The sequence below is a fragment of the Nicotiana tomentosiformis genome, chromosome 8, assembly GCF_000390325.3.
Source record: "Nicotiana tomentosiformis chromosome 8, ASM39032v3, whole genome shotgun sequence".
NCBI lineage: Eukaryota > Viridiplantae > Streptophyta > Magnoliopsida > Solanales > Solanaceae > Nicotiana > Nicotiana tomentosiformis.
In genome coordinates, this window is record NC_090819.1 from 128367071 (window position 1) to 128384047 (window position 16977).

At 34.6% G+C, this 16977-nt stretch overlaps 3 protein-coding genes and 1 non-coding gene across 6 annotated transcripts; 2 read left to right on the forward strand and 2 right to left on the reverse strand.

Moving 5' to 3' along the window:
- Positions 1-1757: 1757 nt before the first annotated feature.
- Positions 1758-4658, forward strand: LOC104085206 (DNA N(6)-methyladenine demethylase ALKBH1A). Of its 3 annotated transcripts, none has more exons than XM_018767025.3 (4): positions 1758-1882; positions 1961-2024; positions 3049-3227; positions 3352-4658. In XM_018767025.3, the coding sequence occupies exons 3-4, from the start codon at positions 3133-3135 to the stop codon at positions 4328-4330; spliced, it is 1074 nt and encodes a 357-aa protein (XP_018622541.1). In that variant the 5' UTR covers positions 1758-1882; positions 1961-2024; positions 3049-3132; the 3' UTR covers positions 4331-4658. The 3 variants fall into 3 exon arrangements, with proteins under 3 accessions (XP_018622541.1, XP_009587489.1, XP_070038883.1); XM_009589194.4 differs by having other exon boundaries at positions 3081-3227; XM_070182782.1 differs by having other exon boundaries at positions 3109-3227.
- A 2517-nt stretch (positions 4659-7175) lies between these two features.
- LOC104085205 (uncharacterized) lies at positions 7176-7604 on the reverse strand. The gene has a single exon (XM_009589193.4). The coding sequence runs from the start codon at positions 7602-7604 to the stop codon at positions 7176-7178; it is 429 nt and encodes a 142-aa protein (XP_009587488.2).
- A 614-nt stretch (positions 7605-8218) lies between these two features.
- On the reverse strand, positions 8219-14398 carry LOC104085204 (tetraspanin-10). Its single transcript, XM_009589192.4, has 12 exons — positions 14297-14398; positions 14113-14202; positions 13367-13479; positions 13206-13260; positions 13053-13108; positions 9777-9824; positions 9621-9669; positions 9402-9485; positions 9257-9324; positions 8771-8896; positions 8604-8679; positions 8219-8459 (listed from the first exon to the last, which is right to left on the reverse strand). The coding sequence occupies exons 2-12, from the start codon at positions 14164-14166 to the stop codon at positions 8394-8396; spliced, it is 795 nt and encodes a 264-aa protein (XP_009587487.1). The 5' UTR covers positions 14167-14202; positions 14297-14398; the 3' UTR covers positions 8219-8393.
- TRNAC-GCA (transfer RNA cysteine (anticodon GCA)) lies at positions 12077-12148 on the forward strand. Its single transcript has one exon. It is a non-coding gene; the product is annotated as a tRNA-Cys (tRNA).
- Positions 14399-16977: the final 2579 nt, after the last annotated feature.

The following is a 16977-nucleotide window of genomic DNA, read 5'->3' on the forward strand; positions in this document are numbered from 1 at the left end:
ATCCCTAAAGAATTTATCTTATGCACGTACGAAATATACAATCCCCGAACATCTATTTTTTTACTTTCTAATGTTTATGGCTGCTATATATAATGCTTCATGTTAATTTGATTCAAATGCACAACATTTTATATGCAGAGATATCCTTAGGTGGTCGAAAAATTTAGTTGGCTAGGGTGGTCGGCATGTAAACTTTACCAGTGAGACATGAGTTGGAGACCTATTCTTGAGACTTGCTCATTCTCTTCAAGAGTATCCAACAAAGGGACAAGCCTTATAATTCATGAAAGAATATAAGCCTCCAATCTCAATGATAATTTACTTGTAAATTCAAGATTAGAAATTGTAAAAAGCAATCAAAGTCGTGGAAGTTTTAAGCCTCATTTTTTTAAGGGTAATTTTTTCATTTCTATGCTTTTCTCATCTTCCTTCAAAGTCAGCATTCAGAGTCTCTCTAGATTATAGAACTCAAAAACTTAAGATGAGAGTCATCTTTATTTTATTTATGTATTAGGACATTTCTTTGTGCCATTTCGTAATCACGACTTTGCTAATTTATTTTGTAGTTAATGTTATCTACTTTGTGGTGTATTTTGGAGGATAATCAAATAAATAATTTAGTTTTCCTGTTTGATTTATTTCGTGCCGATTAAATTTTTGTTATGTCTGATCTATGGACATAGTGCCTTCTTTTTGTCTAGTGATAAGAGATTGCGAGCAAGTGTTAAGTTCTTGCATGTTTTATCAGTGCTGAATATAGTACTGGCCGGTACTGAATATGATATTTTTCGCAACTATATTTTTATATTTGGTGAAATATCTTCTAAAAGAGATTAGTTATGATAATAGTTATTACTTGTCTGATCAAAACCGAACCGAAACCGTTAATCGAACCGCACTGATGGCTTATTGGTATTGGATTTTCGGGGTAATGGATGGTGAACATATTTAGATTTTATAATTAACGGCTTAACGGTTTGGGGCGGATTACTCAATTTTCTTATCGGGTAAACCGTTAACTCGTTAGGAATTTTTATATTTATATTTTTACCCCTATGTATATAAAGTACTTTTGAAATCCTAAATGGCTAAATCCCTAATTTATATTTTCAAATTCTCAATTGTTTGCTGCCACGAGAGGCAGAGAAGTCGTCAGTCTCGTTTCTCTCTTGAACTGATAACTGAGAAGTCGAACAATCGAAATCTCAATGATTAATACATGTATGTCTGTATGAGTAGTCTTGATGGTATTAGAAATTTGGTTAATACGTGTATGACATTACGAGTAGTCTTGAAGACTTTTCAAATAAAAAATACCGTTTGGTTAGATCTTAGATGGTATTAAAAATTTGGTATTAATTTAAAACTGTTTGGTATTGATTGAATGATTGTGCAATTTTTTTTTATTTGGTTTAGCCGATAACCGTCCGATAATTGTTAATTTGATACCAATCCGTCTGTTGTCTTATTGAATGGCTAGCAGATTACTACATTTATAATCCGATAACCGTTAAGCATAATTATCTGCCCGATCCGTCCGATCCGTCCGATCCGCCCGATAAGTATCCCTAATTTATAGTGATGGAAATATTGACATAGTAACAAGCTAACTTTTTCGCTATTTGATATAGAACTGGAAAAAACTATTACAGTTGCGATTTAAAAATTGACTAATGCATTTAAAAAGTAATTTTGAGAAACAATTAAGCTTTAAAAATTAAAACTTATTTCTGATGAAAAGTAATTTTAAAAAAAGTGATCAAACTTCCATCAAATTAAAACCCTGCTCATTCTCTCACCCTTCTCTCTCTATTCTCAAACCTCACTCTAATCCAGCCCCCACTCTCTTCTCTCTCTAACGGCGGCACACGGCGGCACAGTAGTAAGACTCTCTCTACCTTTCCATCTTTATTTCGCCCAACTCCCTTTCCTCACTCTAACCACTTTCTTCCTCTGCCAGTTTCAGGCGGCATTGGGCTCGGCAGCGCTGACGGCGGCAGCACACGGCGGCGGCGGGCATAGTGGTAAGTCTCCGAATTCGGCTGCTGCTCCGTTTTTGAATGCTGCTGCTGCACAAGCCTTGACTCTTGAGTTTGATGTCCAATTTGTTGCATAAACTACAGATTTATTGTTGATTAGAAGGATCATTTTGTATCTGAATTGCATTTAACGAAATTGGTTCCGTCAAACGTCCACAGATAATTGTAAACTCAGCCATGTATATAAAAAAAACTGTAGGATTGTTGTGTATTTAATTTTCGAGGTATTAATTCCTGATATGCAATATCCTAAACCATTAAATTGAAACAAGCATAAAGATTTATTTTTCAACAGTTAAGAATTTGCTTTCCTTGTTCTGTCGGAGGATTATTTTCCTTCCCTTTTCCATCTTTCATCTTTTACTTTGTCAAATAAGGAAAAATGACCCCTACCTTCAATTTAGCTTCCAACCCCTTGATTTCTCCCTATTCAGGTTTCCAAGATCTGATTCTTATATGGGCTGCGATTAATTGTATCAACTTAATTTAAAAATAAAAGAGCTAACAAAATCCGATTAAATAATCTATGAATTCTAAACTAGAGAAGTCCTTATCAATTAAATTTGTTTATATTTGAATTAATGTTGTCGATATCAACTTACTTTAGGAGCAACGGTCCCGAAAATCTAGCGTTCTTCAATCAGATTTCTTTCCGACTACTGTAGTATGAAAATTCGACTGTTTTCCTGGTCGTTTGGCAATTTAAATTGTCCGACGACATTCATATTTCCCACAACTCTGAAACTGTCGGAATGTAGTCGGAAAATTGACTGTTTCAGTAGTCGAAAAATGGTGATCTTCTGGTAGTGCAAATACAATTTGTAATATAATATTTTTGTGATTCATTTTTAAAAATATATACTCATTGAGATGGGTTCACGGCTTCACGCACTACGCGCATACAGAACGCTTCTAACATGAGAAAATTATAATTTGCAATCTGGAGAATATGTAATATTTTGGGTCATAGATGCATAAATAATTTGTTGCACTGTCTCCTTCATTCAAGACTCAAGAGGTTTTTTTACCCCAACTCTCCAGAAATCCTAACTCAAAGATTTATCAAAAGTTCAAATCTTTGGAGCTGTGGAAGATGTACGGTTCCAACCCTAGCACCGACGATGAAGAGCGAACCGCTTTCAGGAAGGCTGAAAAGAAATACAAGCTGTATTACGACAATACCCGAAAGTAAGCTTTTGGAGTTCTATAATTCTTAACAAGAATGTTTTTCATTCTTTTGTACTTTTTTTCCCTTTAACCGATACAACAGTTGATTTACGTTAATGGGGCATTATTATGTTGTTGAACTCAGGAAAAAGCAACCAAGACCAGTGGATTTGTCGGAGGTAATTGATTTTAAGTCAATTTCAGAGTCTTACCATCGAAATGGTGAACTTCCTTCAGGCATTTTCGCAATTCAATGTGATTTTGATAGTCTTGTCTTCTGCTTGGAGAGTCATCCAGGGTTTTATTTCATTCCTGGAGCATTAACTGTTGAGGAGCAGTGCCGATGGATAAAGGAGAGTTTAACAAGTTTTCCTCAACCCCCAAACAGGACCAACCATAATGCAATTTATGGTCCTCTACAGGACTTATTTGCTGCTGCCAAGGATAATAAAGCTTTGATTCAAGAAGATAAGCACTGTGGTACCAATAATTCTGAGGTGGAAATCATCCAAAACGACATAAATTTTCCGAAATGGAATTTTTTTGATCAATCAGGTGCATTATCTCGAGAAGTTACATGCAAATCAGTGCCAGCCTCTGTTTTGCTTCGTAAGTTAAGGTGGAGCACCCTTGGCTTGCAGTTTGATTGGTCGAAACGGAACTATAATATTTCTCTGCCTCACAACAAGATACCTGATGCACTTTGCCTGCTGGCTGAAAGAATGGCAGCAGCTGCCCTGCCTTCGGGTGAAGTATTCCAAGCAGAAGCAGCAATTGTTAATTACTTTGGGCTAGGCGACACGCTCGGTGGCCATGTTGATGATATGGAGAAGGATTGGAGTAAACCTATTGTTAGTATGAGTTTGGGCTGTAAAGGTATTTTCCTTATCGGCGGAAAGTCTAGGGACATTCCTCCTGTTGCAATGTTCGTTCGAAGTGGGGATGTTATTCTTATGGCAGGACAAGCAAGGGAATGCTTCCATGGCGTCCCTAGGATCTTCACTGATAAAGAACACGCCGAGATATCCTCCCTTGAATTGCAGTTTTCTGATGAAGATGACTCTGCTTTCTTAGAGTACATTAGGACTTCTCGAATCAATATCAACATTAGACAAGTATTCTAGACTTATTTTTCTCTTGAAAGTTCTGTAGAGATGTAATACAACAACAAATTTAGAGGAATTTCACTAGTGGGATCTGGGGAGAGTAGGGTGTACGCAGACTTTACTCCTATCTTGAGAAGGTAGAGATATTTTCGGTAGACCCTCGGCTCAAAGAAAGATGATGTTCTTGACAATTTTGAAAATACCCATATGGTAGGTATGGAAAAGATTGGAGAGTACAAAACCAATCAAATGATTGCTTCTGTAGAGATGTAATACGAAGTAAGATTATTTTGCACAGAATGAGTAACATTATTTTGCTTAAAGTTCTCATATAATTTTGGTATTATACGGGATACTCCACATGGATCTTTGGCTGTGCATAATTTGGTAAATATCGAATTATTGTATCGAATCCGAAAATTTTGGTATTTGGTATTCGATATTTTGATACTTGGTATGGTATTTGGTTTAAGTTCTAAAAAAAATTTGGTACAGTCAAACCTCTCTATAACAACCTCGTTTGTTCCGATATTTTTTGCTGCTATAGTGAAGTGATGTTATATAGGACATATTATAACATAACATAAAAATCGGTTCCGAAAAAATTTGGCTTTTATAGTAAATGGTTATTATATAGAGATGTAATAGAGATGTCTGACTGTATTAGGTATGGTATTTGGTATTTGTAAAAATAATACTGAAATATCGATACCGTACCGAAATATATAATAAGTTGCACAATACACATTATTGATTATAACATACTAAGTTACATAATACTTTTCTTTGGTATGCATGTTGAGGTTGGCAGTAAAGCCTTTGTACTTCTTTAGGGAAATGGAGGAACAAGGTAGGTTGTAGATTTTGACTCTTTTTCTCTAGAATGCCAAGCATCTTAACATGATACTTTTACGATTTTAGAGTGTTTTTTCTCGTGTATTGAGTTGCATCCGTTGGATTATTCCTTGTTGTATTCTCTAACTCCAGCAATTAACTATAAGCAAATAACAAAATATTTTCAATGATTAAATTTATTCCTTTATGTACCTTTTTTCTCTCTATGGGTTGATACATGTAGTTTTGGACAAATTTTTTGTCAATAGTTATGTGAGCTTAGAATGTTTTTATATTTATATTCGTGACTACTTTAGTTAAGAATATTACAGTATATGGCTTTATGCATTAGTTAATATTGAAACTGAAAAAAACTGAAGTTATCGTACCGAATAAATCAAAATTGAAAGGAGAAAAAATTGAATCATACCTAAATATAATTAGGTACGGTATTGGTATAACATTTTAAGAAACTGAAATTGAACCAAAATATTTAAATACCGTACTGACCGACAAACATCTCTATATGGATCTTGTGTTTTGAAGCATGTATGAGTGGACAATTTGGAAGCAATTATTGATATTGTTTGGTGATATCGTTACTTACCAATTCCGCCCCGCCCCCCTCCCCCCAAAAAAAAAATATTACGTATTCTGTAATACTTATTTCTGATTCTATTAGTTGCTTTACTAATTAATGTTTGATACCGTCAAATCTTTGTATAACAATCTCGTTTGTTCTGAATATTTTTAGATGTTACAGTGAAGTACTGTTATAAAGAACATATATTATAACATAACATGAAAATTGATTCCGAAAAAGTTTGGCTTTTATAGTGAGATGTTGTTACATAGGGATTATAGAAAGGTCTGAGTTTACTTAGAGTTATGACTAAGTTCAGTTACTTTAATCAGAGAAAAGTAGTTTGGTGACTCTGCATTATAGTGAGTAAAGTTTAGTAACTTTATTTTTAGTGGGTAAAGTTTAACTAATTTATTTTGAAATGGATAAAGTTTAGCTAAATCCTTGTCTTGATGTCTGCATTTATGTTAAGTTTGTAGAAAATATCAGCTGAATATTTGGAATAATGACTTCATATCAGAATGCTCAAAAGTTAGAACCAACCTGAATAAAATCTCCAAGAATGCGATTTGACAAATTGTTGTTTCACTTTGCAATTCACTATAACGCAGATTAAAAAAAATTGGGGCGTGGAGGCGCAGGGGCGTGTGTGACGGGGTTGGGGTGGGTGGCGCAGAAATAACGGAAAAACAAAAAATTGAAGTTGGAAGGAGTTGGGATAAAATGTAAGGGTAGATTAAGTTTTTGAAAAATATTTTCGTAACTTTTAACTTTTTTTAGGAAGTCATTTTATTTCAATTTTAGAAAAATGTGATATTTAGGAAAATATTTTTCAAACTATTTTGTGCAACCAAACAAAAAAATAGAAAAAACATTTTCCGAAAAATGATTTTCATCATACCAAACACACCCTTAATTTCAAGCAAATATATCATCAATAACCAGCAAATTAACACAAAATATGATATTTAAGATTCAAATCTGCATTTAATATATTTTGAAAAATATTAGAGCACAATGTGACTAAACTTTCACAATCTGTTGGTTTCAACTATTCATTCCATTTCAATTTAAATAACACACTTACCTTTATTAATCCGTTCGAAAAAAAATGACATTTTTTATATGTAAAAATAATTTGATTTTAAATACATTCACTTTATCCTTAATAAAACATTTTTATAATCACACAAATATCATAACTGAACGCATAAAACGCAACACCAACCAGATAATCTTAAAACATTTCGTTTGGGGGGGGGGATCACAATAAATTCGTTTTCCCTTTTCTACAAAATCTAAGGGTTTATAATAGATTAAAGAAAAATATCAAGCACTTGGCGCAAACAAAACACAAAACCATACCCCTAATCCAAACAAACCCTAAATCCCCAAAAATCTACTTAAAATGATCATAACAACCCTAAATACCCAAAAATAAAATAATCATTTGATTTTCTCAATAATATCAGAAATGACCTTGTCCATGTCCAATGCCTTCATCGGCCCAAATGGCCTCTTCATATCCAAAAGGCTAACAAATTTCTCCCCATTTTCACCAACCTCCCTTATTTCAAAGCAACCCCTTCTCGGCTTTTTCGGGTTGACCCGAACTTCCAAACCGGGTACTCCATTTTCCAACCCTTCTTTCACCTTCACAGCCCTAATCTTGAACTGGTTGCACTGAGTGCAGTGCTCAATCACAACACACTTTGAACCAGAGTCAACAGCAGCATTGACTACAGGTTTGGGCTCGGATTTTGGGGTGGTTTTTTTGGCCCGTTTGGGTTTGGGTGGGTCAGGGTCAGTGTAGTTGGGCTTTGAGTTGACACTGCGAGTTGAGCTTCGAGTTACACGGGTCGTGGGCTGCTCCATATTTGGCCTTTTCTTAGGTGCCATGGAAAATCAGAGTGTTTTTTCTTCTCTGTGTGTTTTAGGGTTTGTTGTATTGGGAATTTTGTGGATTGGAATTGACTTATTTATGACTTGTTCAGCTTCTTGTGGACGCCAGCTTTTTGGTCTTTGGATTTTAGTTTCCCGCTCTTTTTGACGGCTAGGATTAATTGAGAACTTTTTGGAAACCAAAATGCCTATATTCCAACTTTTGGGGATCAACATCAGGATAGTAAAATTTTAGTACTATCTCAATTTCAAACTATTTGACAACTTTATGCAAATATTTTATATTCATTTTTCTTCTATTTGGATACATTTTATTTCAACATTTGTAACTTACATTTGTTATTAAGACAAATTAAGGATACTCTAAAATTGAATATTCTCCAATGATTTTACCACAAAGTCTAATGTACAAGTAATAATTACTGAGCTTTAAGTTGATATCGCCTTTATGAATCATTTGCTTTGACCATAAACTAATCCACTTTAAGTATGTCGCTTTTTTCTATAAAAAAAAAAAATTGTGGTATTGGATAGCATTTGAATGCATGTTTTAGATGTAATAGAACTATAGAAGAATGATCAGCATAAACATCAAAAGCGTTTTATATTACACGAATCGCTTTAAAGCTATACAGAGTTTGTCAACAAATAGTTGAAGAAGATGAAATATTGTCCCGGCACATCATTAGCTGAATAACACTTGTACATTCATGCATTAAGCGCGAGAGCAACCAACTCATCTGGATTTTACAGTTGTAGGATTCAAATTTTAGAGCGGCTCTTAGCAGCATTTCGTCTTGCACAGCATCCCACGAAGTAGATTATCGACTGATACAAGAATCAGCAGATGACGAAAATGAGTACAAGTAAGAAACCACAAATGCCATATCATGTATATAGCCGTAATTCTCCAACAAGAAAAAGGAGTCAATATGATCATTTTTTGACATCTTAATTGAAGGAGTAACTTACCAAGACGACAAAGAGAATCACATTGAAGATAGCAACCACTCTCCATTCAGTTTTCATGTATTGTGCGACTCCAGCCCTGAGAATAATGTATTGTAGGAGAAAAGCCATGAGCTGCATAATAACCTTACATGAACAGAAGAATGACAAGACCAGAAGACGATCCTTACTTGCAGGAATCACAGTTATAGCACTTGACATTCTTTGAGTTTTTGTAAAGCTTGCAGTCCTTGTTGGAACTCGTCGGATGAAAGCTCAAGTCATAGTGTGATGCATTAACAGCAGGGTAACCACACCTACAAGTGGAACATAGTATATCTGAGTCCTTGGCATGGGATGATGCCGGGAAGTACTTGGATATCAATCATAAGAGAGATAGAGGTTTGTGAAACAACAGACATAAAGAATATATCTAAAGTACAAAAGTTGCATATTTTTAGCATATTATTCAAGAATCTTCATCCACTGGAAAAATATCAGAATCACTTTAACACTTGTCTGACAACACATTTTCCTCTTTTTGTAGCTATTGATTCACAATGTGAGCTTGTGTAAAATGACTTCCAGATATGAATGTTTTCCGCACAAGTATATTTAAAGTAGTCTAAAACAAAATAGCTCACAAAAGAAAGAAAAGGAAAAAAAGGGCAACTTACTCAGAGGGTGGTCTGCAGCAACCAGCTTCAATAGGTGTTAGTTTTGCTAACTTATATTGCTTGAGAGTCTGCAGCAATGTAGCGGTGGCATTAATATGATTTCAAAATTATAGATCATGATCAGGTTCTCAAGTCGGAAAATGACCTTGTATCTTCTTGATAGGTTACTGCAGTCGTCAGTCTTGACAAGACAACTTTTCAGGTGCTTCCAGTTATGGGTGTTATTGAGCTGAAACATATGAGCAAATGGTTAAGCCTAGCATGAATCTTCATCTTAAGCATGGGAAATAACCACTATAATGATTAGAAATGACGCCTTTCTATAACCTGCAGCTTCAAATTTTGCATATAAACAGGTGCTTACTTGTTTTAGAAACCATGAACTGTAATCTTGAAGCTGATACTCCTTGTACCTGGCCAGACGAATACCATTAATGATACACACTTCCATAATAGCAGAGGACGTAAATAAAAAAGATAAAGAACTGGAATTTCTTGCGAGCGTCTCCATGAAATATACCTTAATCCATTAACACTATGACCTGAGCCGTTATTCGTCACAATGAACCTGAGACAAAGCAAACCAATAAGTGTCACCTCAAATATGTAGGTATCAGGCATTTCTGACATCAGCATGCAAATAGATACTGTGGTTGCCACCTTAAGCCAGTTAACCGTAACACAATGGTAGTTGCCACTTAATGAAAGATTAAATATGAGAAATCAAGTTTAGAGTTCCATGTTCACGACAGAATAAGAGAAAATTAGAAATGAAGTTTATTGAAAACGAAGCCAAAACTCTTGCATATAGAGATTTTACTTGAAAGGAAAGGAGTGACTGAAAGAAATAATTGTGAAGTTAAAATATTTGCTAACTAGCTAGTTTAGCTTTGGTCACTGAGTGAATAAGACTAAGGCATCAAAATCTAGATCATTTACTGGGTGTTTTTGTTCCTCCTTTTTCTTGCTCAGTTTTAACGCAGAACCTCAGAAAGGTGACGGTATAATCTCAGGAGACCTAGCCCTGAGGGCTTTGGTTCAACAGCAAAGGTAGTGCAATGGGGAATATGTGGTAGGCGCACGTCACGAGCTTGAGTCTTACTAAGAAACAAGCCTGGTGTTTAATTGGAGAAGGGTAAAGGGGAGGGTTCATTATCCACTGAGTTTTAAAGCTAGAAACAAAGATTTCTTGGTTATTAGAAAAAAAAAAAAATGAGCAGTCCTATGAACATTACTCCTAATGTTACTACGTCTACGTCACCTGCTGAAACCTGAGCTATAATAGTTATCTAAGGTACATTTTCATATCTGAGCAGTCCTATGAAGATTACTCCTAAGGTAAATTTTGGCACATAAAAGTCATCTAAATCAAGACCTAACCCGGGTGGGGTGGGGTGGGGGTGGGGGTGGGGCTTTGCACAAACATCATCCTGTACCACTCTGTCAGCCACCAGGCTCCTATTAGGTCCGAAAGAGACTATCATTGTTTCGATGTGTTGCTGTGGAGGTATCAAACAAGAAAAGTTACGCTTATTTTCAGATAGTGGCCTAATTTGCAAAATATGGAGTTACTTCTGTAACACTGCAGGTGTGAACATTGCCAAAAGGCCTTTGGATATGTTCTATCCAATTGCCAGTTAACAAGGCCAAAGAACAAAAATTCTTTAGATGAATGTTACAGGTCATTCCATCTATGGTTTATTGGAGATTTGGAAAGCTAGGTGAAAAATCAAGTATGATAAGAAAACTCGACGAAAAGAATGGATCAAACCTAAGGTAAGTTTCCAAAAATAGATAATTCTTTAGGCTCCCTACTCAACATGTACCCAAGTATTGGACAAAATAACCTATTCAAATGATCAGAAGAATTAACCAAAAGTTTCAGTAGAATTGGTCAGATGGGAGAAACCCCTGAGATTAAAGCTACAAAGTTTATGGAAGCTGCCGAGAAACGGGGAAGAATATACAAAGGATGGTGTGATAAGAGACACAGCACGGATTCTGATCATGGGTTATTCTGTCCATCGGCAGAGGTAGGCACAAAAGAAGAAGTGTAGGCAATGCTTTTTGGGCCAAAATAGTGCGAAGAAAACTCAGTTGTGGATATTTTAATATAGAAATGGATTCTTTACAATAAGTCAAAGAGATTGTAGGAACTGATAAGCTATCATGGCAAGTGCATGATGCTACAGTAGAAGCCAGAAATCTATTGGTGGAGGTCAATGTCATGGAGAACTGAACATGTCTACAAAGAAGCTAAGAAGGTTGCCAAATTGGAAACTAATCATATTTATCAGAAAGTCAATAAGAACTACTCGCGTTTCAGAGACATCCCCATGATACAAAAGGACACTCAAGGTTCTAAAAGATGCAATGTCCGTACTTCAGGATAAGACCAAAAAAATAATATGAGTAAGGCAACTTAATTGTTTTTCTTTTTTCTTTTTTTGGTAAGTAAAGGTTTACTTGGTCCTTAGTATAGATATAATTATTTCCTCACATTGTATGAAGGATGCATCCTCCATTTTAGGATTATGCATTAGGATTAAACTGCTTCCGGCAAAGATAATAGGTTCAGATTCAGATGTAAAGGAGTAAGTATGTTCATTCCTTGTATAGACTATGAGGAGGTAAGGCAATATGTTCCTTCCTATATGTATTTTCCTTTATGGATCTTAATAGCTACTTGGTCCATTTAACTCAAAAAGAAAAAGGCTTTGACCGGTGGTACTAGAGCTTTCCAAATCTGAGAAAATCTATGCACCACTTGACTCATTTTAAAGCTCATTTTAGTATATCCAAAGTAGTACTCCACAAAATGGGTCCATAGCTCAGTGGTAGAGCATTTGACTGCAGATCAAGAGGGCACCGGTTCGAACCCGGTTGGGCCCTTTTAGTAATTTTATTTTCCTTTTTAAAACTACATTAGAAGTTGTACTCAACATCTAAGCATACGGCAAGTGGGGACAATGGATCAGGAAGAGACACGCATACTGACCGAACCTATAAACAACTAGTTAAGGATATTCATCATTAAGGTTTGCTTTCTTCCCAGGTTCCAGTCAAGGGACCAACCCAGAGGCGATGTCTTACATTGCTATAGCTATTGATAGACTGCCTAAAGAGCTGTCAACAATATACAATCATGGCCCTTATTAGATAATGTTACCTAATAAGGAGATAAGGAGCAAAACTAGCTAGTTCTAGGAAAGGTAAACACAAAAAGGTAAAAACATTACATCCCAAAATTTATAATTTTAGTAAAGACATTAGAATAAAAGTCTCTTTCTATCCTATGTAATTTGAGATCAATAAGAAAGTATGAGACTGTCACAAACCAATTCTGTAAAGCCAAAAACACAAAATTTAATACAGAACTGATTAGTATGTGTTACAGATTCAGTAGCAATATTCAAAGTTTGGTAAGAAGCCTGTCACTTGCAAAGTATACAGCAAAGAAAACGAGCAGGATGTCTAAACACAGTGGTTACTTTCATACGCGATGAAGATGGACTATACATAGCAATGACAAAAATATCTCGTAGGACCATGACTAGAATAACATATTCCGCAATACCTTTTAATTTCAACTGAAATAATTTCCATAAAAAGTATAAATGTAGCTGCAGTATGCATTGATATTTAAAGCATAAACTTGTCAATTTACATTTATTGTATCACAGCATCATGATATTTTACTTGTTCTTGGGTATTGCAATACAGAGGTGAGACGAGAAAACCCAATGGCTAGTCTACCAGTAGTAAGTGAAAGATAAAAAAAAATAGCATTACTTACGCCAAGACGGTGAAGACCAATATTGCCACCAAAATCAAGCACAACATGATTAGATACTGAAATATAATGTTAAGGAGAAGCAACCAAAATTTTATGCCAATCACAAGAAACCACAATTTCACTTCATGTGAATATTTGATAAGGTAAGGATACAATCCACAACAAGATGGAGTTGTTCTTCCATGCTCCAAGAAAACCAACAATTGATCTGACAAACATGAAAAGAAGAATGAATATCACAAATATATACATAAGAGCGGCCTCGAGTGGTAGAAGGTAAGGGGAAACCAAATGAACGAAACGGGGGAACCTACACGACAAATATAACTCCTCCAAGACCTAGAACCGGCAGAGTGAGAGACTTCCGACAGCCATCATGATGAGCGCTCATCCAAATTCCAAAACCTACGACGCCCACAGCTAATAGCTACATTTTCAAGATCCAAATGGGGCAATAGGAACCCTTAAACACCATCAAAATAAAACTAAAAAAAAATAAACTTTCCTGCTCTAAATTAAGAACTAGAACAACCTCAATTATAATAAAAAAATGAAAACAAAATTCTACCTCAGAATTGCAAAACTAGTGTAAAAGGGGGTAAAAGATAGGTTTTTTCTTCTCAAACAGCAAATAATCAAGCTCAACTTAACACCAAAAAGCTAATACAACCACATTGACCAAAAAGCAACAGCATTTAGACTAAATTGAAACACTAAACTGACAAGCACCTAAGTAAAATTGCCAACCACAGGAAGAAAAACAAACCCAAAACCATTTTTAGGGGTTCATCCTTTCTTGTCAATGAATGATAAAAGAGAAAAGGAAAAAAACCAACCCCAGTTACACATAACAACAATTACTACAACTATAACTCAGTTCCAAACAAGGTGGGGTCGGTTCTATATGAATCAATCACTTCTCCATTTAAGCTCAACTCAAGCCATTGTGAGAAAATTAACTCAATTTACACAGAGAGAAAATAAATAGATAAAGGTAGCAGAACAGGAAAAATCAGGTGGAACTGAAAAGAAAGAGAAAATATGGAAATGGGGTTCATACCATAGTGATAAAATTAATCCATCTTATCACAAAAATGCTAGTTGATGTACTCATCTTTCCCCTTTTCTTGTCTCTTTGAGCTTGTTTGCTCTTTCAAGAACCCAAAAAATCAATACATAGATACAATATATGTGTAAATAAAAACAAAGGGTAAACACAAACAGAGCTTAAGAAACTGGGGTACCAGAAATTCTTGGAAATGAAAAGACAAAAAGATTGAAACTTTATGCCAAAGAAGTGGCACTTGCACTGCAAGAAAGCAGGAAAAAAACAAGAAAAGGGGTTTGGTTTTTGAAAAAAAGAGGGGGGTTAAGGCAAAGAAGATGAGGGTAAAATGGGAAAGAAAAAAACAAGCTCACATGACTTCTTTTGGTTCTTCCTACAAAATACTACACGACACGAAACAATGGATAACTAACTGAAAATAAAGAAGAAGAAAGAAGTAGTTCACAAGTTTGGATTTTTGCTAACTGAGAATTTTTTAAAATTGCAGCCTACTAATAATATTTTGCTTAGCTGTGAATTTCAATTTATTGGTCAAGTGGTCAAAACGTCAAAACTAAGTTTGACGACTGTGATAGACAGCCAAAAGGTAATTGTGTTTTAATTATGTATGGGATCTTTGTCACAATTATGTCTACAAATTAGATACAATAGATTCGAAAGATTGATTTCGTTATATATATATATATATATATATATATATATATATATATATATATAGGACTTAGTATTCACATGTGCAAGTGAAATTAAACAGTAAAAACATCACACGATATTTGGTATAAAAAAGTTTTTTTTTTTTTTTAAAGATGCACAAAGCATCCCACATTCGGCCCCGGGAAGGATCACACCCCAAGAGTATAATGTAAGGATGGATAATTGAAAATTAGAGAGGTTAAGAAGAAATTTTTGCAAAAAAATATTATTATCAAATCGAAGCGTTGGAAATAATTATGATTGTCAGTTGTGATTGATATCATGTGATTGTTGTCATCACAAGTTTAAAAACTTCCGTAAAAGAAAAACTTTAAATTGATAAGGTTGATTTCTCCTCCTGTAGCTACAAAAAAGTTTGAGTTGCTAAGTTTGAAGAGTTACTTTTTCCTAAGTTTGAAGAGTAATGGTCCTTATATTTGTAACAAATATGTTTACTACTATGACCTAAAAGATGGTGGGTTCCTCATGTAGTGTTTAGTACGAAATTTGCAAGAAAAGTTTTTTTTGTTTTGTTGTGTTTATCTACCCGATGTCTCGTATCTGCATTGAAGCTTGACTATATCCTGATCACATCACATAAGGCCCATTTAAGGATAAAGTGCTCCATAACATAATTTTTTCATACACATGGCTCGAACACGATTCTTCTAATTAAGGGTGAAAGGTCTTATTTATCCCACCGCAACCCATATTGGTTACGAAAAACAAGAAAATATATCTTTAATTCATACTTGTCATTGTCTTTACAAAACAAGCAATTTGATTAGGTAATCGATTGTTAGGGAATATTTGTAATAAGGAACTTGTAAAATGGAGTGTCTTGACAAGTTAGTCTAGATTGTTAGATTTAGAATGCATATGATGTCATGTGTTTTTCCTTCTTTCATAATTTTTCTACATTTTGCATTCAAGTATATTATAATTTATACACTAGCCTAAATGTTTCATTAAAATTTACACCTCATTATCGAGACTAAATTAGTTTTTACTCTATTTGGCGCATGCATTCACTAATCAACTAACTCATTCATAATATATTGTTACGAACTTATAATTAAATTCGCAATATTATCAAGAAATATTGGCTTTGGTCAATCCTACTTATGAAAATCAATATGCATTAGGAATTTCTTCGACCTCCCACATTAGGAATTTCTTCAACCTCCCACCTCACTGTGGCAATCATTAATTGTTTCAACACTCTTAGCTCCCGTTTGATCATAAAATTTGGAAGTTTTTTTTATAAAAAAAATTGTTCTTAAATATCAGTTTGTTTATAGATTTTAACCATTTTTTTAAAATCACAAAAACAACTCTTCTAGAGTAGTTTTCTACTCACAGAACTTCAAATTCTTTTAAAGTAAAATGCATGTCCAAACACAATTTCAACTTTTAAATATCATTTTTATCTCATCTTCAAAAATTCATTTTTTTAAGTTTCAACCAAATCTATGTCCAAACACTAGCTTACTATTTTGGGGTGGGGGAGCCTAAATGGTAAAAAGGAAATGGAAAAGTTCAATGAAAACCCAACAATTGCACTTTTAGAATATAAAGAACAACTCTATCAAGCTAACTACATAAAAAAAAGCTTGATTCGTTTTCGAATGCCTAACAATTACCTCAATGGAAGAAATTTTTCTAAATAAACATACATACTATCAACATTGTCTCAAGAGTGATTAAATTAATTAGATACACCATCAATTAAAAAATAATTACTCGAGAAATTGATTATAAAAATTTGGGCGTCTAATTTTAGTTATGTTTTAGTCCCTCAATTATGTCGAGTCGCGCCCCTGTCTGCCTCTTAATCATCAATGTCAACAAGTGACCTACCAATAATTCTCTCTCATCATATTTATTCCGTCATTCCAACATAGCTACAATTTGAGTGATGCATATATAGATGCATGTTGTTCAAGTGAAATTGTAAGAAAACGCAAGGAGTAAATATGGCAGCATAGTGCACAAAGTATTTCGTATTCATGCAGTATTTGGAGAAGGACCACATCTCAAGGGGTATGATATAGACAACATATCCTAATGTAAGCACTAGTGGTTGCTTTCACGGTTCGAACTCGTACTTGTATGTCACACGTAGATAGTTTTACTGTTGCTCTAAAACTCCCAAAACACACAGAA

Bases quoted from the DNA above. Each gene is read 5' to 3' on its own strand.
- LOC104085206 (XM_018767025.3), top strand. From the start codon at position 3,133: ATGTACGGTTCCAACCCTAGCACCGACGATGAAGAGCGAACCGCTTTC. The intron at 3,228-3,351 runs GTAAGCTTTTGG...TGTTGAACTCAG, and splicing joins TATTACGACAATACCCGAAA to GAAAAAGCAACCAAGACCAG.
- LOC104085205 (XM_009589193.4), bottom strand. From the start codon at position 7,604: ATGGAGCAGCCCACGACCCGTGTAACTCGAAGCTCAACTCGCAGTGTC.
- LOC104085204 (XM_009589192.4), bottom strand. From the start codon at position 14,166: ATGAGTACATCAACTAGCATTTTTGTGATAAGATGGATTAATTTTATC. The intron at 9,486-9,620 runs GTAAGCACCTGT...CATATGTTTCAG, and splicing joins GTTCATGGTTTCTAAAACAA to CTCAATAACACCCATAACTG. The intron at 8,680-8,770 runs GTAAGGATCGTC...CATTATTCTCAG, and splicing joins TATAACTGTGATTCCTGCAA to GGCTGGAGTCGCACAATACA.